General features: G+C 42.0%; 2 protein-coding genes across 6 annotated transcripts; one reads left to right on the forward strand and one right to left on the reverse strand.

Annotated features, from left to right (window-relative positions):
- Positions 1-136: 136 nt before the first annotated feature.
- Positions 137-11,037, reverse strand: rps6kb1b (ribosomal protein S6 kinase B1b). Its single transcript, XM_085380870.1, has 15 exons — positions 10,837-11,037; positions 9,433-9,470; positions 9,215-9,335; positions 9,019-9,087; positions 5,497-5,644; positions 4,541-4,598; positions 4,204-4,304; positions 4,009-4,099; positions 3,794-3,884; positions 3,560-3,667; positions 3,416-3,478; positions 3,207-3,284; positions 2,976-3,083; positions 2,582-2,694; positions 137-1,530 (listed from the first exon to the last, which is right to left on the reverse strand). The coding sequence occupies exons 1-15, from the start codon at positions 10,903-10,905 to the stop codon at positions 1,275-1,277; spliced, it is 1,512 nt and encodes a 503-aa protein (XP_085236996.1). The 5' UTR covers positions 10,906-11,037; the 3' UTR covers positions 137-1,274.
- A 6,795-nt stretch (positions 11,038-17,832) lies between these two features.
- Positions 17,833-27,823, forward strand: tubd1 (tubulin, delta 1). Of its 5 annotated transcripts, none has more exons than XM_085429380.1 (11): positions 17,833-18,203; positions 19,278-19,369; positions 21,593-21,750; positions 22,177-22,234; positions 24,211-24,358; positions 24,449-24,665; positions 24,737-24,968; positions 25,624-25,788; positions 25,882-26,010; positions 26,214-26,397; positions 26,510-27,823. In XM_085429380.1, exons 5-11 carry the CDS (start codon positions 24,240-24,242, stop codon positions 26,613-26,615), a joined length of 1,152 nt encoding a protein of 383 aa, XP_085285506.1. In that variant the 5' UTR covers positions 17,833-18,203; positions 19,278-19,369; positions 21,593-21,750; positions 22,177-22,234; positions 24,211-24,239; the 3' UTR covers positions 26,616-27,823. The 5 variants fall into 5 exon arrangements, with proteins under 5 accessions (XP_085285506.1, XP_085285507.1, XP_085285509.1 ...); XM_085429381.1 differs by having other exon boundaries at positions 22,180-22,234; XM_085429383.1 differs by having other exon boundaries at positions 19,278-19,362.
- Positions 27,824-27,852: the final 29 nt, after the last annotated feature.

Raw genomic sequence — 27,852 nt, forward strand, 5'->3', positions numbered from 1 at the left:
AAGAAAAGGAAACAGGACTGATCAGATGTCTGGTGATACATTCAAATGTGCTCGCAGCACAACTTTGTAATTAAACGATATGCAAACATACGAGGTCTCCCGGTGCTTTTCTTGAAATTAAAACACGACACGGCAGTTTGTATTTCTTTTACAGTTTATTTATAATTTTTCTTGCTTTCCAAGACTTCTAAAATGTTGCTCCTTAACAAGTTAATGCAGAGGCAAGGAGGCTGTAAATGCTGCTCCAGGCTTTTGGAGCATAAAAACGGCAGACAGTCCAGATCAACTGGTGCCGCAGTCTCCGATGTGAATCATTCCATGGGTCAGGTGAGGTCCGACGTCCTGAAAACAGCAGGGGCGCAGCATCTCCTGCTGGGTGTAAGACTGAGGAGGGAGGGTCAAAGAAAGCAGCACCGAAATCAGTTTGTTTTGTGTGACGGTAGGGGAAGAGACAGTGGTTCACGCTAATGCTGAATGAGGCTCGTGCACCTGGTGACGTGCCGGCTAACCCCACTGATGCAACCCATAGTGTGGTAGTGCCTGAAGAGTGGATAACTGAGGGAGGGATCCCACGCCAAATGAACCATGTCACACGTCATCCATAACACTGACGCTCAGATTGTAAAAGTCAACAGGGGTTTTACTCCTTTGAATCGAGGCTCTCTGGTTCATCGTTGATGTGTTTATTAAGACAAAGCTATATTCATCATCACCAGAGCCGCCTCTTATCTGCTACTCAAAGAAAATTTCCTTAATCCTTCTTTTTTTAAAAAATAAATTCATACCTTTTCACTCAGAGACAGGAAGCGTTTTATCTGAGAAGTCCTTTCCAAATTCTTCCAATAGAAGAAGCTCGCCTCCCCCCACTTTTAAACAGCGTAAAGCACTTTGGATATCTTCTAGCCGACTGCATTTCAGTTTGAGTTGCTTGCATACCGTGAGACACGTTACAGGCTGCAGCTCCTCCAAGCATCTCCTGTTGTAGTCCATTTGAGCGGGGGTGGGGTCGGGGTAGAAGACGAAGGTCAACAGACCTGAGGTGTCGGAAGTGGTGAGACGTGATATCGTTGGTAGCACTTAACCATAGCACGCCGGAGTCCCAAATGCACGCACAAACTGCAGGTTCTGACAGTATATGTAGTGTGTGGATGTGCAATTTTGGATTTTCATTGTCTCTAGCATCCATTTCTTTTTGCTTTGTTTCTTAAAAAAATAGTGGGAGGAAGAAAAAAAAACAGTCAAGAAATATACTCTCCTAAACAGTGGCGGCGGGGTCATAGGTTCATACGTAGATGCTCGGGCCGTTTGGCCATGACAGGATAGGCTTGCTGCTTCATCTGAGCAAGGTTGATCCCAGCAGGCTGACGGATGGGGAGAGGGGCCGAGGCCTCGGCGCTGGTTGTGATGTCCATCTGCTCTGGGGTGGACAGTTCCATGGCCTGGTCTTGAGGAGACTGGAGGACACCGGGTCCACCGCTGGGAACGAGGGGGCTCCGATGCCAACAGTGCCCCCCTGAAAACTTGACCGGGCTGAAAGCACAGAGGAGAAACAGGTGAATGATGAAAAACGGCAGATTGATTATTTTCTGCATTTTAACAGCAGAAAAAGGGCAAAATTCAGACAGTGACAAGAACTTCAAGTGATTTTATCAGCTGAACTGACGAAATATTGTGATGGAGAACAAAAAAAAAGATTATTGATCGCAACACCATGTACACAGTGATCTATAGAGACAGATGTTTCTTTACTGTCTGAGGGAGAATCTCAGGAGTGTGGAGTCGAGCAGATGAGATGGAGAACATCACTAAGTTTGCTCAGACATCCTGCCCTTCACTGGTTTAAATATGCAGACTGGTACAAGATCCAGCATCTTGCGGCACACACTGAAAGATCTGAGCTTCCTCAAAAACCAGAGAGATCTGAGAAAAAGTATTTGTACCCTGGAGAATCAGCAGGATTTCAGCACCGACTACTGTCAAAGTGTGGTGTGATCTTCATCTAAGTAACAGATGCAGTCTTAAAACCATCGGACTAAACTAACACACAGGAGGTCAGCTGGACCTTTCATGTCTTTATTGAACTCACTGAGTAAAAACTGACTCCAAGCTGGAAAAACACAGTAAGTTCTTGAATTTAGGAACTTATAGAAACTCCTTCGGGAGCAACAACCTGATGTTTCATGCAGCTCATGTCACAGTCACTTAGGTCAGGACTGACTTGTGTTCTCCTTCAGCCTCTCCTGAGCTTCAGGCCGACTCACCTTGGGACATGCAGGACTTATGATCTGCTGCCTCTTATCACAGGACATCATGCCACTAATTTTTGTAATAAAAGCACCACAACTTACAAAATAAAATGTTAACTATATTTATTTTAACTTATTTTTAAGCTAATTGCCAACTGAGAATCTGCACTATATCTAAAGACCATAAGTGATCATTTTATCCAAAAAACATACTTTTAGTGCGGTATGATATCTGGCAAATGTTACTTCTGTATGAAAAGCATTTGTACCAGAGGCATCAGCCTGAGGATCGTCCGTCGCAACACAAACATGCTCGTTTCTCACGCTGACATTACCTGAGCGGTGTCCTTGGGCTGTCCGTGATGCGTCGGGGTGAGCGGATTTTTGGCTCATACGAGAATTTTTCTTTGATGTTTTCCAGGACCGATGGAGCGATATACGTGAAACCCTAAATCGCAGGGAAAGAAACAGGTCAGGGGAGACGAAGTCGTGTTCAGGACAAAACTAATGAGAGGAATCCTCGTTTACTACCGAGCCAAGTGCAGCGACTGTCAGTCTCAGATTTATTTCTGCCCTGTGATAATTAATAATCTTTACAGTTTACCATTAAATCCTAAAACAACTGAGAAATCATTAAGATGACACCTTACTGTCCTCCTTTGAGCCTTAAGAGATGCTGCATATGGACTGAGTACTGAAAACTCTAACAGAGCCTGAGTCAGAAGTTACCAGGAAGGCTTGATTGGCGCTCTCACTGAGGGTCGAGTCATCCGGGCTATCGACGGGCGTCTGACTGGTGAACTTTGAGTCAAACTGACTCACGTCGTCAGCCGATTGCTGCGAAGACAGAAGAGAGGACACGCAGGTGAGGGAGTACAGCAACACGAGCACGTCTGAAACAGGAGAGGTTGCGATTCCCGAAACGTAGGACTTCTTGCAGTTTCCCGCTCGAGTACTCACCAGAAAAGGCTTGAAGGGAGGCTCCACTTTCCGAGCCAGCAACTCCTCCCAGTTGATGTGTCGGAAGAAGGTATGACCCTATGGCACAACCACGCACAAAGCGCAATGAACAGATGGAATATGTGTGCTCTGCATCTATAGATAAGCACTGAGTAGTTCATGGCAGAGCTGGTGCGACTCATCACCGACATCCAGCTGCATATTCTCACCTGCACCTCTGCAGCGTCTCCTGCTCCCGCTCCCAGGCGCGATGAAGCGTTTCTCTTTAGCAACTGCAAAAAAGGAAGAAATAAAAATAAGAAGACAATAACAAGACGAACTAACAGGAGGGGAAAAAAACAACCTCTTGATACCTTTTTTAGGAGGTCTCGAGCTTCATGTGTGAGGTACGGCGGGAGGCTGAGCTTACACTTCAGGATCTTGTCAATTGTCTTTTTTCGGTTTTCACCAGTGAAAGGCGGCTGCAGTAAAACATGGAGCTGAGGTTACTCTACCGTCGCTAATGCGGATTCATATTTATAACAGTCCATTAATAAGAGCCAATGAGAAAGCTTTTTTTCTTTCCAGGCTGTTAATGTTTAACTGACCGCTCCTGTGAGCATGTCGTACATCAGAGCGCCCAGACTCCACCAGTCCACCGCTCTGTTGTGCCCGCTTCTCATGAGGATCTCTGGAGCCCTGTGATAATGCGAGTGCTTATTACTGGTGCAGCAATATTACTTAGCAAAGATCATCAAGCGGCCACGAAGAGCGACTCTCATTGCTGGATAAGAGATTAATTAAAAACAAGAAGTGTACTCACATATATTCAATGGTGCCACAGAAAGTGTGCGTGACCGTGCCGTCGTGAATGGATTCTTTACACAGCCCGAAGTCTGTCAGCTTTACGTGACCTTTGAGGAAAACATTAGCCTCACATTAACATATACATTGAAAAAGAGCTGCCATTATAAATCTTAAGGTCATTTTTGATTTTTTTAGCCATTTCCCATCTCACCTTGGCTGTTAAGCATGATGTTCTCGGGCTTTAGGTCTCTGTAGATGATGCCCTTCTGGTGCAGGTGACCCAGAGCCATGGAGATCTCTGCCAGGTAAAAACTAAAGAAAGAGAAAAACTTTAAGCCGGTCTGAGGTCCACATTGCATCTGAGCCATCAGACAAGAAAAGACAAAGCATATATTTTGCTGCTTATGCTTATCTGCAGTGTAACAGAACTAATGAACTCATTCAGACTGTCGACATCTATAACAGAGGTCTCTGAGATATTACATCATCTTTAAACAATCCGAACATTTCATCCTGCAATCTGTGTTTCAGTGCGTCGTCATGCTCACCAGGCTGTGTCTTCCATGAAGATGCCCTCTCTCTCCAGCTGCATAAAGAGTTCTCCTCCTGCACAGGTGAACACATGTTCATGCTACTAACAGCCATATATGCACACTCCTAAATGTCTGACCCGTGTGGAACAGCCGAGTAGAAAGAAGAGGTGACAGTCAGGTTCTCGTGTCCGATAGATGCAAACGTTTCTGCTCGGGAATCTAAACCACAATTATGTGACTCACACAACTCGTATATTAACCTCCATAAACCTTTACGCCTCCATCGAGACGGGCGAGGGAAATTGCTGTGACCCCTCACACCCCTGCACATTAACTGTTTGGGACACTCCTCTCTGGCCTCACGGCGAAATGAAATAGTATAACATTATCTAATATCAGACACATTAGAGATAAATCCATGATTAACCAGACAGCTACAGTGTAACGGATGTGTGCATTAGATCCTGTTACATACAGTTTGAAGACAGCGTGAGAGCACTCTGGAGAGATGAGAGAGTGAAGAAGGAAAAAGAAAAAGGGTGGAAAATAAAATGCAAAGAACTCTGATTTCAGTGTATTTACAATATTCAGATCTGATGTTTACACTGAACCTGGTTTCTTCCTGTTAAAAGGGAGTTTTTCCTTCCCACTGTCACCAAAACACTTGCTCATAGGGTTGAGGGGGTCATATGATTGTTGTAGTTATATTTCTGGTAATTTTATATTTTATCTGGTGCGAGGTTTCAGAGGGGTTTGAGGTTGCGACGTAAGGTAAATTGCGTAGATTTCCCACTGAAGCATAAATCCCCCGTAAGACGCATCTATGTGCCAATTTTGGTTGCTCAACTCGTGCTGGTTTTTAGGAGCTCACAGGCAGACAGAGATTTCACGCATATAGTACGATACAAGAAGAGTGCCTGCTAGGAGCCATGTTAATGCTCTGTATATGTGAGTGTACTGCTTCCACTGACCACTCAGATACTCCAGGATGAGGTATAGCTTCCCTCCCGTCTGAAAGGCGTAGATGAGATCGACAATGAAGGGATGCTTTACTTCCTCCAGGATGTTCCTCTCCGCCTTGGTGTGGGCTGTGTCCTTGGCGTTGCGCACAATCATAGCCTGCAAATGAACAAATCGACATTATTTAAGAAGCAGACACAGCAGCATTATATGCAGCATATTTTTGGTCACTGCCTGTTTGTCCCACGTGACTAATACAGAGAAAATAACAAGACTTCACTGTAAGACTCAGGGCTTCAGCTTAGTCATCAGCAGTACGGTGGGCAGAACAACTCAAAAGCTTGACCAACAACACGCCACCAATCCAGGCGACACAGAGACACTATATATGTATGTGAGTCACAGTGTAAGTAAAAGATAACATTTTACACAAGTGGCTAAATTTGTACCCCGAAAATAAACGACAGCGTGGATGTTCTTAGTTTGAAAAGCTGCTTCTGTGTCCATTAAACACTTAAGTTCCTCAAAATAAAATGCTGTAACATCGGATTTTGCAATATGAAAGTAAAATTAGCAAAGCGTGCCCATCATATTTGATATCTTGCACAGACAGAACTCAGTCAATTCACTGCTGTCGCCAGGAAGTGCGAAACCCTTTAAAGTAAAAACATTTTGCATTTGGCTGCCGAGTTGGATCACATGACACAACCAGCTGGATAGTGCAGTACTTAACAAATGTATTAGTGTAATGTTTATGTCAGAGCTGGCCTAAAGTTAAAAGTATTTGTAATTACATTACTAATGTTGTAGTAATGTAATGGTTAATCCACCAGTACGTGCAAACCCTTTAACTGGAATTATATTTTTAACGTTTGAACATAATTATTGTTGCTAGGCATGAATTTTTAAGTTTACTATTTTACAATGAAGCAGAAAATATAGAAATAAAGAATAAACAGTAAAGCACATTTCTATTATGTTTCATTGAGATGACAAATTACAGTTATTTCCTTGTATTCGTGGACAGAAACATTCGTTTTAGTGGTTGAATGTCATGTATCAAGTCCAGTGTGCTGTCTCTGTTCTTCTGTTTGTCAGATAAATAATACCAAGGTTTGGGGTTTTCTTAAAGAGATATTTGTGTTTTCTTGTTTTTAATCAGCACGTGCTGAGTGGTGTCTCACTATGGTCAAGCTTTTGAGTCTTTTGGTCTTCCATATGAAAGCAGCAGAATCACATTTCATTATTATTATTCTAAGTCTACTTTAATAAGTTTAGCAAGTCAGATCAATCACCTGGTAACTTATAAACTAAACCAAAAAACATGCATTAAAATACGCGCAGCCCTACCGGAGTACACCGGGAATCATTATGTGCACAGAGAGAAGAAAAGCACTCTTCCTTCACTCTTCTTTTTGTTTACTAAACACTTTTGTCAGAAGGCCAAAAAGCTGTTTCAGCAACTACGCTGTCTCAGCACTGCGTGAAAGACCAATGAGAACTGGCTGATTTGTGCAATTTAATGTGAATTTCCAGCTCTTCTCACTTCTTCCAACTAGTCTACTAACACGTGCTTATGAAGCATCTCAGAAGTCCGCAGTCCAACCTCAGGACTTTGAGCCTTTTCCCTCTCTCACTCTCACACATGCAGCCCTGAATCAAAGTTCCAACTAGAGAGTAAATGAGAAATTATATGACGGTTTTATGGCAGTCGAGGCTGAAACATTAACACACAGGATGATGACGATGCGTTCAGCAGTTCAGCTATCACGTTCAAAACACTGACAGGCTGAAGCAAACGCGACTACTCTGGATTTTATACGGTGCTGTACTAAAGTCTTAAGCCAACTCTCTTTTCTTTACATCTTACTAAGAGAACAGGAAACAGATGCAGCAAGTTATTGAAACACGAAAAGCAGAGTTTGTACAATTCTAACAAGCTTTGAAGTCAACTACTTTTATCCTTTAACACAGGCTGAACTCAGTTAGGAAAGCTGTCGTGTCGTTTCTTTAAGTAGTCTTCAGGAATAGTTGTCCAAACTTCTTGAAGGACATTCAAAGCTCTTCTTTGGATGTTCTCTGTCAAGATGATCACACACAGCTTCAGTAATGTTGAGGTCCGGCATCTGGGGAGGCCAATCCATGACTGAGAGTATTGCTGGATATTTTCCTATTTCTCATGGACATGACTTTCAGATACTATTCATCTGCTTTGGATATTTTTTTAAGGCCTGTCGCATCTTCTTTTTTCCCCCCATTTGCCAAGTTTCCTCAAATTTTTTGAAGGACACACTGAACACCATGCCAAGATATGCCAAGTTTTCAACCAAACCTATTTTATGCCTGTCAGCTTGATATATCTTTGTAGATTCACCTTAAGAGATGTGCTTTTGTGACAGGCTACTAGCAGCAAAGTGCCTAAAGATACTACTTGAATGATTCAGTTTAGTGTTAAAGAACGTGGTTTACCAGCCTCGAGAACTATTCCTCAAGCCCACTTTAAAAATAACAAGAAGGTCATTTAAAAGTCATCCCAGTGGAAGCAAGATATGAGGGGTTGCTCAGGACTTTTACACAGTACTCTACATACGCATATGTGTTTTCTAATGAAGCTATAGGTTCAAAGGGACACATTTGGCAAATGAGTGGATTGAACATTCTCACGTGTTTTGTATCGACGCATTTGGTTTGCTTTGATTTTTCTTTGAGAAAATACTGAAAACAAACCAAACCACAGGAAATAGCTCCAAGTTTAAAACTGATTCGAGTCAATGAACGACAGGTGTGAAAACGCCCCAAGTTGTGAATCACTGCTCAAACTTTATCGGATTGTTTTAAATTAAGAAGAATATCTAAGCTTTTCCTTCACTGGACATGAAATCTGAATGGAAGTTTTATGTAAGTGCGATCTCTGGAAAATTCTGGTATTTAACTCAAATTCTGCATTCATACAGTGATCTCTTTCCACATGGAGGGAACAACTGGCAGGTTAGGACAGACCAACGTGCGATGATAAACTGTAGTTTAAGAAAATAAATGTATGCAGCTGGGAATTTTGGGCAAGTCAGGACTGATTTCATACCTTGAGATGCTTCATAAAGATGAAACCTGGCCTCTATCGCCACCCTACAGCCCCGTATCGGAGCTGTGCCGCTGCCTTAAAGCCAAGGGGTTTAAACAAATAACTGAAACGTGGCAGTTCTTTAATGTGTCACTAGGGTCACGTAAGCCAATAAAGCAGAAGCAGTGTGAGAATCGAGCAGCGTCTAATGGGCTGAGGCAGAGTGTTTTAAGTGCCAAGGCTGCAGCAGAGCAGAGCTGATGGCAGTCTACCAACTAGCAGTGAAATCTTACCCGGCCACAGGCTTCAGAGGCAGCCAATGTTTGCAGACCAAAGCATCGTAATGTTTAATGGCAAACATGCAGCTGTGTTCATATAAAACATAATGAGAGGCGCTCTAATTGATGAACAGGATTGTGTGTTCTGGAATTGGTGAAGGGTAACATAGCAAAGAAAAGGGGAAGAAATGTACCTTTTTTAAAACTTTCATGGCAAATATTTTGCCCGCTGCAGCGCCAACAACCTTTCGAACTTGAAAAACCTGCCCAGGGAGGAAAGGGATCAACATGTCAAAAAGATGCGCTTTAAGAAATGCGGGTCAAAGCAATAACAGACGCCACATCACAGACACCAAATAAAAGAGAGCGCTTTGTCAAGGCAATGATTACCTTTCCGTAGCCACCCTTCCCCAGGACGCGCAGCAGCTCGAAGCACTCCGGTCGGATGTTCTCTGTGCCCTGATTGACGTTGTCCTCGGATATCTCGATCTTCTCGCAGTCATCCATGTTGCTGCAGTGAGACATGTTCGACTTTCTATTATGCCCGTGCCTCTTTTTGACCTCTTTGGTTATAAAAATCTCACAAAAGTCAAGTTTTAAAAACTTACAACTCAATGCACTGCTCCATGAGATCAGCGATTTGACCCTGGGAGAAAAAGAGGAAAACAAAACAAAGTTGTGAAGGATTTTTCTTAGTTTTTGTCATGAACAGAATCCACAGCAGCCATGGTGTAAATGGTAAATGAACTGGTACTTATCAATAGCGCCTTCCTACTAAAGTTCTTCAAAGTGCTTCTTTCTACACGTCTTATTCATCCAATCACACACGGGACTATTCACTATCCCCAAGTGCTTTTTCTAACACTCACACTCTGATGGATGCACCCAGGGAAACTTTCAGTTTGCCCAAGGATACATTAATATGTGGACTGAAGGCGCTTGTGACAGAGCCATCGGTTTTTAAGGCTTTCTCTCAGCTTTTAACTTCATAAGGACATACCCAGTCCTCTACGTTTTTAAGTAACAACTACAATAAAGCATTTCTAACACTGAGCTTAGCAGCATGCAGGGCAACAGCTGTTTACATTTAGAGCTTACTTGTTTCATCAATAAATTCTTGTGAATTCAGTTACTCAGCAGCTCTTTTGAATATTGATTAATGCTTCCAATCAATCTTTAGCAAAAAATACCAAACATTTTCTTCTCACAGCTTCTCCACTTGCTGGTTTTCTTGCCTTGCAATCAGTAATAACTGATCTACAACTCACTTAAATAATCACTCACGAAAACAGTAAATATTTATAGCAGTACCTAAATTATAGCCTCTTGCACAATAGCCTTAATAAAAAAAATCTTCCTCTTTAAAGAGACTGATGTGACCTTTCAGCAAAGCTTTCTTGATAAAGTTTACACATATAGACAGTGTGTGCTGTTTATTGCACTCTCTTCTTTTCAGCAGCTGCACTTGGAAGTTTTTTTTCTTGTTTTTGTAATAAGAAGCCTAGACTCTGACAGCAGCTCTTCAAAGCCTCATTTTAAAAATGCAGTGTATTTCTGGAGTATTGCTGCCTTTTATATCTCAGCGAGAACAGAAACAAGCGGACACTCCGGTGCACATTCCGACTCTGGCTGTCAGTCCTGCCAAAATAAACTGTTGCGCTCGGAGCCACATTTATCACTGCAGCACCTTTGGCCAAGTAAGGACGTCTTGCTCAACTCTCAACATGAAGGCGCTGGGCTTTGACACAGCGTCAACACCGTGCGCATGTCATCGCCGGATCACGTTAGCATTAAAGCCGGTGACAGCTCTGTCGCGATCCCGGTCATGCTAATTAGCACTAGCTTCGGCTATGTCCCTGTGTGAAAAGGGCCTGAGCTGTCCGGCTGCAGGAGAAGGCCTGCGGGCGGCTGTCAGGCAGGCTACCAGGCTAAGCAGCTAGCTTCCGTGCGTGGAGAGTTTCTGCTGTGACAGCTTTCGCGGAAAATCGTCAGCGTCTCCCGCTAAAGTATACCTCCTCGTTCTCATCGTCGGAGACATTTTCCTCCGGCTGGTCCAAATCAATGTCAAACACTCCAGCCATGGCAGCGCTTCGCTCAGATCGCTCTGTCACACACCGCAAGAATAGCAGGAGTCCCCCACCTCATGGACAAACACACACCGCCGCCATAACCGGCTACTACACTGAGCATGCGCACTGCGGCACTCACAAAGTGGGCGGTAACCTCGTTTCATTTTGTCACAGGGCTTTGGAGCGTTTTTAGGGGTCTAAACAAAGCGCAAGCGAAAAGGGAGCGAAGGCACACACAACAGCCACCGTTCATATTTGCTGTGTGGTCGGCTGCAATGTTCGATCGCACGACAGGTGTTGTGCCAAAAAGTGATTGTCTGCCAGAAACTGATTGCCGTCCGCGGGAGCGCGCGCAGCTGCTTAAAGCTGCAGCGCCCGGATTACTTGCGTTGCCAGCTACTTCCGTGCAACTGATATAACGTGGGGGGAAAAACCCAAACACATTTATGCCTTTGTTATTAGGCAAAGGTATGCATTTATGGAGCTTTAACGTTTCTTGTAACCGAATTATGACGCTATCAGAAGGTTGCTTTCAGTGTGTAGCGCAGTCACGAATGACTACACGCATCACGATGGAATAATTAATGCCTACAGGTTTAGTATGTCTACTCTCGTTGTTCATGTTTGTTATAAGACTGTCGAATAGTAGTTAAAACAATAAAGACCTATTGTGCCAGTATCACCATGACTCTTTCTTGTTTGTGCAGAATAACGACTGAGAACATGGCATTTTAGCGCTACCAAAAAGTGATTGTGGCCTATAACTTGTCACTGAAACAATATTTCTGCTTCAAACTTGTTGGATATATTCCAGAAGGGTTACATGTGATATATTGTATCCCAAAACCTCTCCAAGAACTGCTGAATAACTTGTACAGGAACAATAACACTGATAATATGCCATTTTCAAGCTGCCAAAAAGTGATTGTGGCCTATATCTTGTCACTGAAACAATATTTCTGCTTCAAACTTGCTGCATGTCATTCTGAAGGGTCCTATGTGACACATTATATCTCAAACAGTCCCTTAGAACTGCTGGATAACCTGTAAAGGAACATTAACTTTGATAATATGCCATTTTCAGCCTGCCAAAAAGTGATTGTGGCCTATATCTTGTTAATGAAATACTATTTCTGCTTCAAACTTGTTGCATGTCATTCTGAAGGGTCCTATGTGACACATTATATCCCAAACAGTCCCTTAGAACTGCTGAATAACCATTAAGGGAACGATAAAACTGATAATATGCAATTTCCAACCTGTCAAAAAGTGATTGCCGCCTATATCTTGTCACTGAAACAATATTTCTGCTTCAAAATTGTTGGATATCCTCCAGAAGGGTTACATGTGATATATTATATCCCAAACACTCTCCAAGAGCTGCTGAATAACTTTTAAAAGAACATTAATACCGATAATATGTCATTTTCAACCTGTGCATAAAACGTCAAATTTCAAAAATGTTGTAATTCAAAAATAATACAAAAAAAGGATAATGGCCAAATGGAAACAGGTGGGAGGAGATCTGCTTAAACACATTAGGAACACCAAGTAATAGGAAAGACAAAACAAACGGTAATAAAAATGTCATTCCAATACAGCACTTATTAATTGAAATGAAAACCAAAAACAAATAACAATTACATCCAATTAAAGAAGAAACCACCAGTTAAAATAAACTAACAAATAGACCAGAAACAGGGGGTATAGCGGAAGCTCAACACCAGTAAACCATGGAACAACATATATATTAATTCTTTGCATACAGTAACTATGCTAACATGTTAGGAAACACAAAATAATTGAATCATCCTACAAAAAAATTGCAATCAAAGCTGAACTTGTGAACAACACAGAAACACACACAGCAACACGAACATAAATTAATGAATTAATAAACAAATAAACAACCAATAAATATTATAGGAGACAACGATACAAAACAAGAAACATTTCAAAAACACTGAAAAATTGACAGCGACCCTCTGACCAGCATGCTTCACAAACAAATGGGGGTTTTTTTGGTCTTGCGGGGCTGAGATATAATATATCACATGTAACCCTTCTGGAATATATCCAACCAGTTTGAAGCAGAAATATTGTTTCAGTGACAAGTTATAGTCCACAATCACTTTTTGGCAGCTTGAAAATCGCATATTATCAGTGTTATTGTTCTTGTACAAGTTATTCAGCAGTTCTAAGGGACTCTTTGAGATATAATATTTGACATATGACCCATCTGAATGACATGCAGCAAGTTTGAAGCAGAAATAGTATTTCAGTGACAAGATATAGGCGGCAATCACTTTTTGGCAGGCTGAAAATGGCATATTATCAATGTTAATGTTCCTTTAAAAGTTATTCAGCAGTTCTTGGAGAGTGTTTGGGATATAATATGTCACATGTAACCCTTCTGGATAATATCCAAAAATTTTGAAGCAGAAACATTGTTTCAGTGACAAGATATAGGTGGCAATCACTTTTTGGCAGGTTGAAAATTGCATATTGTCAGTTTTATTGTTCCCTTAATGGTAATTTAGCAGTTCTGAGGGACTGTTTGAGATGTAATATTTGACATATGACCCTTCTGAATGACATCCACCAAGTTTGAAGCAGAAATAGTATCTCAGTGACAAGTTATAGTCCACAATCACTTTTTGGCAGGTCGAAAATGACATATTATCGGTATTAATGTTATTTGAAAAGTTATTCAGCAGTTCTTGGAGACTGTTTGGGATATAATATATCACATGTAACCCTTCTGGAATATATCCAACAATTTTGAAGCAGAAATATTGTTTCAGTGACAAGTTATAGGCCACAATCACTTTTTGGTAGTGCTAAAATGCCATGTTCTCAGTCGTTATTCTGCACAAACAAGAAAGAGTCATGGTGATACTGGCACAATAGGTCTTTATTGTTTTAACTACTATTCGACAGTCTTATAACAAACATGAACAACGAGAGTAGACATACTAAACCTGTAGGCATTAATTATTCCATCGTGATGCGTGTAGTCATTCGTGACTGCGCTACACACTGAAAGCAACCTTCTGATAGCGTCATAATTCGGTTACAAGAAACGTTAAAGCTCCATAAATGCATACCTTTGCCTAATAACAAAGGCATAAATGTGTTTGGGTTTTCCCCCCCCACATTATATCAGTTGCACGGAAGTAGCTGGCAACGCAAGTAATCCGGGCGCTGCAGCTTTAAGCAGCAGAGAAGTTTAATTAATTCTAGTTTTATTCCAGACCCCAATATACTGAGGCTATGTATTTGCATAATGATCTTAACTGCTTTCATAGAGAAACACCTTATAAAAAGCCTTATAATTTGACTTATAACTTTCTTACAAGTGTGATGTGTATTGTCCAACATAAGAATGTACCGCATTAGGATTTAACGCCACATTTGACCTCCGACCTTTTGTTCTGACTTGTCATACAGACTATAGTGAGGGTCAAAAAGATGATAATGTTATTTAGAGCTATGTTCCTTACGGCCATTGGCAACATTTAGGAGATTATATACCAATATATGTGGATTCTAATATCACATATCCTGTCATCCTGTATCTCTGTGAGGTCAGAGGTCAAATTTACAAATAAATACCTCTTATCTGTGACCTACTCCTACATAAAGTTTGTGTAATCAGAGTAAAACATCTGCCATATTTTAATAAAGTAGTTGCTACTAAAATGTTTGATTTTGAATAGAAGACAAACACACATGTTCAGTCTAGGCTGAAAATGTACACATTTGTGTGACAATGAAAACATGCAATATTCACAATATACTCTTTTTAGGACTTTATTAATGAATTAAAAAAAATCAATTTGGAATGCCCAATAAGATCGCAGGGCTCGCAAAATTGCCCGTCGGGCTATATGATAACCCGACGGGCGGGGCTGAGATAGATTTTGGTCGCCCGACCGGAGATATCGCTAGCTCCGAGACGTCGGGCTAGAGATTTTGCGAGCCCCGAGTTGTGTATTAGTTGATAAAAAATAAATAAAACCCCAATAATCTGACAATTCCCTCTGAGCAAGCACTCGGCGACAGTGGGGAGGAAAAACTTTCTTTTAAAAGCAAGAAACCTCCGGCAGAACCAGGCTCAGTGAGGGACGGCCATCTGGCTCGACCGGTCGTGGGATTTTTAAAGTGACTCATTGGATGTGAAATAAATTAGCTTGTTTGAATCGTTTGTTGTTAGCCAATTTAAAGAGTCACTTTGATGTCAACTAATACACTTAAACTGTCCAAATAATTTTAAAGAAATATTTAGAGCCTCCCTGGGAAAGTCTATGCCAGGGTGCTGGAAAGGAGAGTTCGTCCGTTAGTCGAACCTCGGATACAGGAGGAACAATGCGGTTTTCGTCCTGGTCGCGGAACACTGGACCAGCTCTTTATCCTCTCCAGGATACTTGAGGGTTCATGGGAGTTTGCCCAACCAGTCTACATGTGTTTTGTGGACTTGGAGAAGGCATTCGACCGTGTCCCTCGGGGTGTCCTGTGGGAGGTGTTGCGGGAATATGGGGTGTCTGGCCCATTGCTACGGGCCATTTGATCCCTATACAACCGTTGCAAGAGCTTCGTTCGCATTGCCGGCAATAAGTCGGACTCGTTCCTGGTGGGTGATGGGCTCCGCCAGGGCTGCCCTTTGTCTCCGGTTCTGTTCATAATTTTTATGGACAGGATTTCTAGGCGCAGCCAAGTGGCGGAGGGCTTTCGCTTTGGTGGCCTCAGAATCTCATCTCTGATTTTTGCAGATGATGTGGTTCTGTTGGCTTCATCGGGTGAGGGCCTCCAGCTCGCACTGGAACGGTTCGCAGCCGAGTGTGAAGCAGCGGGAATGAGGATCAGCACCTCCAAATCTGAGCCAGCTGAGGTGGTTCGGGCATCTGACAAGGATGCCCCCTGGGCGCCTCCTGGGTGAGGTGTTCCAGGCATGTCCCACCGGGAGGAGGCCCCGGGGCAGACCCAGGACACGCTGGAGAGATTATATCTCTCGGCTGGCCTGGGAACGCCTTGGTATTCCCCCGGATAAGCTGGAGGAGGTGGCTGGTGAGAGGGAGGTCTGGGCCTCTTTGCTTAGGCTGCTGCCCCCGCGACCCGGCCCCGGATAAAGCGGATGAAGATGGATGGATGGATGGATGGATATTTAGAGCAATCCTGATGGATTGCTCTAAATATTCATTTTGTTTTCTTGGAAATATAATATCTTTAAATTCGTTCAAAAGTGTCTGGGAGATATTGTCAGTTTCTGGTAGCTGGTCTTCATCGTCCTATGTTTTTCCACACCATGCGAAAAACCTTGCAAGTCGGTTTTGCTTTTTTCGGAACAGGTGGTCTTTGAATATCGAAATCACCACTTGTTGGTACGGCGAAGCAACAGTCAACGTAATGGTAACAAGGTTAGGTGTAATACCCAGTTCCTTTGTAATGTCTTTGAAAATTGCCTTTTCAAGACTTTTGATCCTCTTTTTTTTTATATTTAGAGTTTCTTCTTTAAGTTGCGCCCACAGAGCTATGAAGAGACCCTGCTGAATCTCATCGGATGGCGACACATTTGCCTCTCTTGAGGCATGTGTGATTACTGCCTTTATGAGCTCTTTAACAAGCAACTGTTCCTCTGACAGTGGAGCTTCCACTGTCACATCATTACAAGGTGCAGAGGGCTCAGCCTCGCACACGTCACACTCCTTTGTGGAGTCCTTGGTGGGCTCAGGCACTGGTGCATCTTTTGGCCCCTCATGATTCAGTTGCTGGGTGCATGAATTGGGGCAACATGCACAGTGCTCCGATTTCTCCCCCAAGTTGACACTAGGCCCTTGGCCGAAACCACCCAGTACGTGCTGTTCCTTGAGCATTTTCTTGTTTTTGGATTTTAAGTTGTTATGAAGTTCCTCAAGCTCAGTGCTCTTTTTTAGGACTTCACTGTATTTGTAGTTTAAGTTCTTATTCTGTCCCTCGAGCTCTGAGTTCTTTCTCAGGATTTCATCATTTTTGTATTTTAAGATGTTATTAAGTTCCTCAAGCTCTGAGTTCTTGCTTAGGATTTCATCATTTTTGGATTTTAAGTTGTTATTAAGTTCCTCAAGCTCAGTGTTCTTTTTTAGGACTTCACTGTATTTGTAGTTTAAGTTCTTATTCTGTCCCTCGAGCTCTGAGTTCTTTCTCAGGATTTCATCATTTTTGGATTTTAAGTTGTTATTAAGTTCCTCAAGCTCAGTGCTCTTTTTTAGGACTTCACTGTATTTGTAGCTTAAGTTCTTATTCTGTCCGCTAAGCTTTGTGTTCTTTTTTAGGACTTCACTGTATTTGTAGTTTAAGTTCTTATTCTGTCCCTCGAGCTCTGTGTTCTTTTTTAGGATTTCACTGTATTTGTAGTTTACGTTCTTATTCTGTCCCCAGAGCTCTGTGTTCTTTTTTAGGATTTCACTGTATTTGTATTTTAAGTTATTAAGTTCCTCAGTCTCCAGGTTCTTAAGCTCGAGTTTCCCATAGAGCTCCTGGTTAATAGCTTCTTTTTCTTTAAGCAGGTGGGACATTTGTCTTAATTCAGCACATTTGCGTTTGTTTTGTGTCATCAGGTTTAAAATCTTCTCCTGTGCTTGATTAAACATTATTTTCCAGCCCTCATTTATATTATCCACATTGGGCTGCCTTTTTTTGCTGTGTTTTCTCTGAGACATGTTGGAATCTTAATAAAACAACTGTGTAAATGATCCAACTGTTTCAAAATGTTTCTCAGGTTTAGGTTTGAATGCTGCGAACACGAGTGCTGTGAATAAACTGACTAAGTTTGCAATTCTCACCCCTATTTATGCCTTTCGAATGGATCAGACGCCTTTGATCTGCATGCACGATATATGATGTCATAGGGCTTTGGAGCGTGATGTCACGGGGGTGGGCGTGGAAAGGATTTTGGCCCGATTCGCCATTTTGGGGGTCTAAACAAAGCGTAGTGACGTATACTGAACACAATAAATTATATAATGTAAACGACTACCTGAAAAACAGGTAGAACGATACTTTTGTATCATTTATTGCATTTATGGAGGGAGTGATGTATGCTGGGTAATGGCACAGCTAGCGACTGGGTGACTTTATTCACCCGCTTCGGCTGTTATCAGTCCATACAATGGGCGTTATTAGCACAAATCAGTCCCACAGATATGGGCCATCTCCTGCTAGATTGTTCAGAAGGTTGTTCTCATCCATCCAGATGGAGGATCACTAACAGGAGCGTGGAAGACTCCAGAATCCACTCTGGCTGCAATCCGGTGGATATGCAGTGTGTACAGGTAAGACCATTTAAACGGACAGCATTTATAGAATGACTATTAAAAGTCAGCGTGTGTCAGTAATGTTAATGTGGTTATGTTAGTAATACACCGAGTGCTAATATAACAGCTTTAAGATGCATTTGTAGATGTTATTACGTGTTTTACCATCTTTATGGTGCTAGCTTAAAGTTACGGTGTAAACGTTAGCTTATATTGTAGTAAGGCTGTTACTGTTTAAACGATGTTAGCACAGAAATATTAGCTTCTGTCATGACTGATGAAGTTACTAGTTAATAAAGTTTTCAGTAAAGTGTTTAATCGCAGCCACAGACTGACAGCAAATATGTCGATTAGCTTCAGTGCATCTATAATAAATATGTGCAAGTTTCAGTGCTTCGTTTAAACTGTATGATACTTATACTGACCCAGGGTCAGTTTAAAATACAATCCTAGCTGTGTGAACAAAGCCTGGCTCCTTTAAGCCTGCATGACAAACCTCAGAATGCAGGTTATTATTACGCTTTCCTGCTGGCACACCTGTCACACCTGAGAGTCAGCTAGAAACTTACAGTGACGTGGACATCATGCAAAGACTGCCAGACTCTGTAATACTGCAAATGATCAGTGACTCATGTTAACACTAAACTTTAAACGGTACCTCTGTGTCTCTGTGTGCTGAACATCTAGGATTGAGTCAGGCTGCATTGACTGTGGGACTTTAATGTGTTAAAAGCAGGTTGAAGACGGCTCAGAAACATTTGAAGATTACAATTTAGCATTATGGCTGCTGGTGGTTTGTAAAGCCTCTACTCAGCTGTATTTTTGTTACTAATTTATGTTCGTTGTTGTTTAACACAGATTTCAGAAGAGCAAATATGCTTAATAGTTTAACTAGATTTCATTTGTCAGTGTGGGACTGCTGAGTCACCTGAAGAACTCATTTCATTCATTCTCCACATGATGTTCATTTACAGAAATGTTTCACAGGAACTGATTTCTCCCAAAGGGTGAACTAGTGTGTTTCCATAGATTACCTCTGTATGAATGTACTTCTTAAATGAAGGCAAGTGTTTGTCCTTTTTTGTTCCTCAGGTACAGTACGTGATATCAAGGGCAGGCGGTCAACACTGGGGGTAGACAAGAAGCAGACGTACTTCCAAGAGGGAGCTGCAGTGAGGTCAGAGGTCAGAATCTGAAACAGCTCAGGTTTATATTTTAGGTGTTATAAAAAATCAAAATGTATTTATAAAGAAACCTTTAAATAATAGTCATAATTATGATTATTATAAGAAATATCAAACATTTAAGTGGATTTTCTGTTACACATATTGTGTTAGCCCTGCAATAAACTGGCAGCCTGTCTTTGTCCTGTATCAGCTGGGATAGGCTTCATCCTCCCGCAACCCTGAATTGGATACATTGTATTCCAATTATGTAATCTGATCATTTACAAACTCAAGGTATCTAATCAAAATGTAAGTAATAATTATAAAATGGGAAAGCAGAAATAAGTGTGACGTAAATGTGTGAGCTGACATAGAGGACAGCTACATGTAGTCTGAAAAACCTTTGTTGTCAAGTTTGCAGGTCTATCAGCACGAGACATTCTTACATAGAAGAGACGTTAAAGTCTCTGACTCAGTGAAGCATTATTGGTCCCGTCTGTTTGGATAAATATAGTAAGTTGATGTATGTCCATTTATTGACACATTTTCTTAAGTGCTTATCCAGTTCAGGATCACAGTGGAGCTGCAGCTGGATATGTTCACTAAATAAACCTTACAAAAGTTAACAATACAGGGAGTGCAGAATTATTAGGCAAATGAGTATTTTGTCCACATCATCCTCTTCATGCATGTTGTCTTACTCCAAGCTGTATAGGCTCGAAAGCCTACTACCAATTAAGCATATTAGGTGATGTGCATCTCTGTAATGAGAAGGGGTGTGGTCTAATGACATCAACACCCTATATCAGGTGTGCATAATTATTAGGCAACGTCCTTTCCTTTGGCAAAATGGGTCAAAAGAAGGACTTGACAGGCTCAGAAAAGTCAAAAATAGTGAGATATCTTGCAGAGGGATGCAGCAGTCTCAAAATTGCAAAGCTTCTGAAGCGTGATCATCGAACAATCAAGCGTTTCATTCAAAATAGTCAACAGGGTCGCAAGAAGCGTGTGGAAAAACCAAGGCGCAAAATAACTGCCCATGAACTGAGAAAAGTCAAGCGTGCAGCTGCCAAGATGCCACTTGCCACCAGTTTGGCCATATTTCAGAGCTGCAACATCACTGGAGTGCCCAAAAGCACAAGGTGTGCAATACTCAGAGACATGGCCAAGGTAAGAAAGGCTGAAAGACGACCACCACTGAACAAGACACACAAGCTGAAACGTCAAGACTGGGCCAAGAAATATCTCAAGACTGATTTTTCTAAGGTTTTATGGACTGATGAAATGAGAGTGAGTCTTGATGGGCCCGTGGCTGGATTGGTAAAGGGCAGAGAGCTCCAGTCCGACTCAGACGCCAGCAAGGTGGAGGTGGAGTACTGGTTTGGGCTGGTATCATCAAAGATGAGCTTGTGGGGCCTTTTCGGGTTGAGGATGGAGTCAAGCTCAACTCCCAGTCCTACTGCCAGTTTCTGGAAGACACCTTCTTCAAGCAGTGGTACAGGAAGAAGTCTGCATCCTTCAAGAAAAACATGATTTTCATGCAGGACAATGCTCCATCACACGCGTCCAAGTACTCCACAGCGTGGCTGGCAAGAAAGGGTATAAAAGAAGAATTGAGATTGAGAACCTGTGGTCCATCATCAAATGTGAGATTTACAAGGAGGGAAAACAGTACACCTCTCTGAACAGTGTCTGGGAGGCTGTGGTTGCTGCTGCACGCAATGTTGATGGTGAACAGATCAAAACACTGACAGAATCCATGGATGGCAGGCTTTTGAGTGTCCTTGCAAAGAAAGGTGGCTATATTGGTCGCTGATTTGTTTTTGTTTTGTTTTTGAATGTCAGAAATGTATATTTGTGAATGTGGAGATGTTATATTGGTTTCACTGGTAAAAATAAATAATTGAAATGGGTATATATTTGTTTTTTGTTAAGTTGCCTAATAATTATGCACAGTAATAGTCACCTGCACACACAGATATCCCCCTAAAATAGCTAAAACTAAAAACTACTTCCAAAAACATTGAGCTTTGATATTAATGAGTTTTTTGGGTTCATTGAGAACATGGTTGTTGTTCAATTATAAAATTATTCCTCAAAAATACAACTTGCCTAATAATTCTGCACTCCCTGTAAACTTGCATCCATGTACGTTGTTGTCCACAGGATGAGAAAATCAAACTGGAAGACTGTGGAACATGTTAATAAATGTTTGTGTGTTTATGCCTGTGTCTTTCACAGGAGGCGCTGGAAGGTTTCCCTAATAGTTCCTGGTGAATCAAAGCAGAACCATAAAGGTTGCTGGACTGCATGATGGCCTTACCCCTGAGCCGTCATCCTGTTAAAGGAGGAACCACTTAGAAACTGTTTTCAAAGTAGCTGAGCAGATTTCATCTCAAGTAAGCAATTAACTGTTTGTTCGTTTGTTCTGCCACTTAAAGAGCATTTAAGGACATCTTTTGATTGTCCAGTTGAATTAATTCTACTGGCTCTCATGGTCATTTGTTATTATAGACATATTTTTCATGTTCATCCAGCTATTTAGTAAATTCTATCTATTTAGTAATATCCGTCAGCTATAAAATGTAATATAAATATAAAAATATCTAAATATCTCCTGTCCTTTATATTTTAATGATGTAAGTCTGTTATCGTGTTACATTCGCATTCCTCACATATCAATGAGATGCTGTCCAGTACAATCCTACTGACACAGCAGAGGGATAACGACGGCTATTCAACATCGTTACACGACACATTCGCGCTGCATGACGCAGACAAAGTGACTAAATCACCTTTTTTGTGGTTTATTGTCTTCAAACCAGCAGACAAAGCCGATTGCAGAAGATGTCAGAGAAGAACTTCAGGCCGTGTACTGAAAAGGTATTTTTTTTCTTGTTATCAAAAGACATTTGGAGTGGCAGCTTCTACAACTGTTTGTGCTAAAGTAAAGCTTACAGTCTAAGAAATCACAGTGTTGATATTCAGCACAAAGAGAAAAGCACGCCAGAGACAGTGGTAATGTGGATGACTGTACAGTGTGTGATGTGTAGTATTTCTCCAATCCAGACAAACACACTGCTTTATTGTGTTTTTGAAGTGTGTCTAACACTGGTGACAACTCCTCAAACGTAGCAGAAGGAATCTTTCTTTTTGAAGGACGGCTTCTTCTGCCTTTCACCACAGACGGTCCGTTTATATTTTCATCAAGAGTCTTTTTTTGTGCTGCTGAAGATGTAAAGTCAATGTTATGGCCAACCACTGGCTGTATCTTGGTTGTGTTCCCCGGCAAAACCCAGTAGGCTGGTTCATCTGTGACTGTCTTTGTGCCACGGATCGTCACTGTTGCCTCCACTTTAAACAGAAGTGCAGCGACATGGGTGCAGATCTCAGCAACTCCGGCCATACAGGTGCAGTGTGCAGCTTCGACCTTCTTCGTGGTGCTTACAATTACCCATGGTCGTAATGCAGGTTCATTCAGTCTTTCGGAGTGCAGTACCTGAAACATACAAGGACAAGGTTGATGTAAAGACAATAAATGAAATGAGACAGGGAGGACACAAATTGGCGTTAATAATTTGCCCGATTATCAATGTGTTAATTTGCATCTACTTTACAATTATGGGCATATAATATGATAACGATATTTTAGCAGTTCAATGATAAATGTATAACATTAATTATGGTGGGGGTGGAAAATGGCTATTTCACTCGATGCAGTCCAGCTGACTTACCTTGGTATGAATGGCGACGTACTCAGAGTTTGGCTTCTTGAAAATAGCCAAATCTTGCACCCAGCCATTTGTAAATTGGATGTGCGCCTCCAGTGACTTGTAATTACGAAACTGGTTCGCTGTGTAAGCGCTTACTCCACAAACAAGATACGTGAAGATATCGGGGTAGGACAGTGGCGGTCTGGGTCTTTACTCCACTGCCGTATTTCATATGGGTCCAGATTTGCGATTTTTTCAAGTACCGAAACAAAAGGGATGTTTTAGCTGACTTTGTTTATAGCATTTTTTTTTTTTTACATGTAATGTGTTTATTTGAATGTTTGTAATAAGTGTTTAATAACGTTCAAAAACAATCTTTTTGGCAAAAAATTAAAATGTATGTGGATATACATGGTAGATGCTGACAAAGTAAATGGCAATTAGAGGTGGGTGAATCATCCAAATGTCAGTAGTGTCGGTACTGAATCTATACTAGTGCGTTAGAATCGATAGAATAGAATCGTTAGAATCGATACTTGGTATTGTTTCTATTCTCTTACGTTCAGTATGTACCCCACTGACTTGTGTTAAATAAATTATTTCTTTGGAAATAAAAATACACATGCACAAACCTTACACATGCACTATGAGAAAGGTCTGAACCTTTTTGTGTTGACTTTACAGAACAAGCTTTAGTTTGATTAAGTTTTATTTTGAAACTTTTGCCGGTTTCGACCGGAAATGCCCGTTCAACTTTTTGTGGCGGCTTCGCGAGCGCTGTAACACCAACGTACCAGAGAAGGTATAGATAGCCCCGAAGTTATGAAGCGTTGCTCCATCAGCTCGAGGTCGCGGGTGTGTCACAGCGTGGGTGCCATCGCTCTGTGACCGGTACTGAGTCATCTGGGTGGAACATGTCTGTAGTAACAGTTCAGCTCGGTCAGTGCGGTAACCAGGTGGGTCAGGAGCTGTTTGACATCATTTGTAGCGATGCTCAGGAGGGACAGAGGAAGACGTACAGCGCTGCCAGCTGCGAGCGGTTCTTTCACCAGACCGCACAGGGAGGTACGACGCCTCTCTAATAGTACTAAACAAAGTCCGAGTCCCGTCAACTCATGTTTCCTGCCGTGTTTTTTCCTACACCAGACCTCGTTGCCAGGGCGCTGTTGGTAGATATGGAGCCTAAAGTAATCAACCGGAGTATGAGCATGGCTGCAAAGTCTGGCAGGTGGAGCTATGGAGCGAGTTCTCACTTCAGTCAGAAGCAGGGCTCCGGAAACAACTGGGCTAATGGGTAAGGATGGGACAGTATGAGCCCACCTATTCTGGAATGCTGTCATTTGATAGCATTCACGCTGATCACCTGTTTCTTTTACTGATCTAGGTATTGTGTCCATGGTCCTTGTCACAGAGACGCAGTGGAGGAGCTGGTGAGGCGGGAGGTGGAGCGCTGTGACAGACTGGCTGGGCTTATAGCAATGATGAGTGTGGCAGGGGGGACGGGGTCAGGTGTCGGCACCTACGTTACTCAGTGTCTCCGTGATATTTATCCATCATCCTTTATCCTCAACCACCTTACCTGGCCGTACGGGACTGGAGAGGTGTGGACGCTGAACTATCTTTAACATGGTGTAAGAGAGAATCGTGCTACCTTCTGACTGTTTACTTTCAGGTGATCGTCCAGAACTATAACTCTGTGCTGACGCTGGCTCATCTCTACCAATTGTCAGACGCCATACTGGTGCACGAGAACGACACGGTGCACAGGATCTGCAGTCGGCTTCTTAATATCAAACACATCTCTTTCAGTGACGTCAACAGGGTCATCGCCCACCAGCTGGGCAGTATCCTGCAGCCCGCGCTCACCGCTGACTCCCATGGAGCATACAGCAGAAATCCTCTGGGTGAGAAAGGACAAACACTACTCACACCTGCAGTCGTGGACAGAAGTTTACACACTCATGGTGGGCTTGAATGTCATGGTAATTTTTTGAGCTGCTGTTTTTCCAGATGGAACCTTTGTACAGCATACATCTTTAATGATATTAAAAGACAAGAGTTTGGTGCACAAGTTTGAATTTATTTTGGATTTTCCGTATTCCACACAGGGTCAGAAGTATACATACAGGTTCAAATGTATACATACATTCATTTAAATATTTTAATAAGTGTTGCAGAAGGATCTGCAATGTCTTTTAACTTGCCGAGACCAATTCACTTCTTGTTAGTGGTCATGATTGAGTACATCTGGTAGTTTCTCTTTGGCAGCATGACAAGGATGTGTTTCATAGCCCTCAGTGGATTGACCAATACTCAGAACACTGGGAAAGTCCAATGAACTCAGCGAAGATCTAAGAACATCTGTAGATTTGCACAAGTTGGGAAAGTCTCTGAGAGCCATTTCTAAACAACTGCAAGTTCCAGGATCATAAGTTCAAACAATTGTTGGGTCATTAAAAATGTATAATCATATTCTCTGGGGAAAAAAAGCAGTTGAAACAAATGACTAAAGGTTCCCACAGAGTTTGCCTTTCTCACAATACAGCCTTTTTTTGTCAGGTGAATTGGTGAGTGCTCTTGCCTGTCATCCAGAGTACAAGCTACTGAGCTTGTGCACCATCCCACAGATGGCCAGTTCCTCCATAGCCTACAGTACGTTTAGCTGGCCGGGGCTGCTCAAACACCTGCGACAGATGCTCATCTCCAACACAAAGATGGAAGAAGGCAAGTGCACACTAACATAACCGTGTAGCCTGTTATGTCAATGAGATATTGTTGGAAGTGATAGTGAGAGGATCTTTGTTTGTCGTGTGACAGGTATAGACTGGCAGGTGCGTCCTCCTGCTGACCCTGGGCGGAGCAGGAGTCTCACAGGGGGCAGCTTTAACACCTCTCTGGCCAACCTTCTCATCCTGAGAGGGAAAGATGTCTACAGTGCAGAGACAGGTCAGATGGGTGGATGAAACATTGATTTAATTTAATTAAAAGGGGAAAAAGGCAGGTGATTGTGTGAGTTTACCAGATAAATTTATGACAGTCATGTAGGGGATGATGTTTCCAAAAGATTGATTAGAGCAATTCTTTTGTAATAATGTAAGTCTGCAGATTGTACAGAGCAGGGGATGTGAATCATGTGCTTATGTGCTTAGGTGGCATTGATGATCCAGCCCTGTACACCTCCTGGCTCTCATCCAAAGAAGCTTTCAGCTTGTGGAAATCCCCTGTACCCTTTAATAAGTATGAGAAATCTGCCACGCTGGTCAGTAACAGCCAGGCTCTGCTCAGACCTTTGGATGACATGGTGGGAAAAGCCTGGAATATGTTTGCCTCCAGGTGGGTCAGTCCCTGTACATGCACAGTAAGGAAAAGCTGGTCCCAGAAGTATAACTGAGCAGACAGTTTCTCTTTTTAAAAATTATTTTCTTTCACTTTTCCTGTGTTACAGGGCGTACATCCATCAGTACATTAAATTTGGCATCTCAGAGGAGGACTTCCTAGACAGCTTCACATCTCTTGAACAGGTGATCTCCAGCTACAGTCAGCTGTGCTAGCACTGGGGACTACTGTGGCTTTCATGTAGATAAGAAAATAACACCTTATGTGTTTTGTATACATTTTTTATATTGCTGCTTTGATTTCACATAATTCTTTGAATTCCTGGACTCTGACATCTGCACTGGCGAGAACTGAGACACTGGATGTCTCTATTCAAGATATAATGCTGGAGCTACTTTATAATACTTGCATCTCAAGTAGTATAGTGTCAAGTTATAAGATGGGTAATAAAATGCTACATTAGTAAAAACTGTGTAGATCTATGCCAGACACTTGTTACCCCAAATTTGCAATCGCACCACCAGACCTACCTATCAGCTTCCTAGTAGATGCACCAATGGTATCAATTTGAAAATCCCAGTTTTGAGAAAATTTGACCTGTGACCTTAAGGTCAAGGTCACTGCGATTCAAACTGGTTTGACATTTTTAATAGATACACCAATGGTATCGATGTTTGTCACCTTGTTCTTGAGTTATTGCATTCACAAACCTGGGCGTCCACGCCACCTGTCTGACTGGGTGGCTACAAAGGCTGACGGGTAAAAAGTATATCAAAAGATCACCTTGTGAAATCCTCGCTGAGGGATTTGCACAGATCCTGGAGATCTGCCAGTCATTCAGTCAGCAGCAATGTAAATGGCACGTTGCTGGTGTTTGGTCGGGTCAGGAATCCACAAGGGTGGAAACCTCAATGGCTAGAATCTGGAAGCATTTGAGTCAGTGAGGGGCAGGTCACTGAACAAACTGCTCTCCATCAGGGACAATCCATGTTACCTGCTCCACTCCACACTACTGAGCTCATTCTGCTGCAGCCTCATTCAACCACGCTGCCATAAAGAACGCCTCAGGAACCAATTTCTCTTGTTCTCTAAGAAACTCTACCGTAGCTCTTCTTTTTATGACCGCTGAACACACCTGTCAGTTTCTTACATTTAATCTACATACTTTTTTTTTTTTAAATTAATGCTATTCCCACTATTCTTTTGCAGAATGTCTTATGTTTCTTTAACTCCAATTTTTTCCATTTAATCAGTTGTACATTAACTTTTTGCACTACCTCACCTTATTAGGCTTTCACCTGGGCCTGCAGTACTTGTGCAGTTTTTATTGTAGATTTTACTCTTTTTATTCATAATCCTGCTGCTGTAACAAAGACATTTCCCTTGCAACAAAATAAAGTCATGTGTTACTTAATCAACCATAGCTACTGAAAACATAAGCGAGTGTGTATA

The sequence above is a fragment of the Rhamphochromis longiceps genome, linkage group LG14 (genome assembly GCF_057381845.1).
Source record: "Rhamphochromis longiceps isolate RC_006_pf linkage group LG14, R_longiceps_female_GT1.1, whole genome shotgun sequence".
Lineage (NCBI taxonomy): Eukaryota > Metazoa > Chordata > Actinopteri > Cichliformes > Cichlidae > Rhamphochromis > Rhamphochromis longiceps.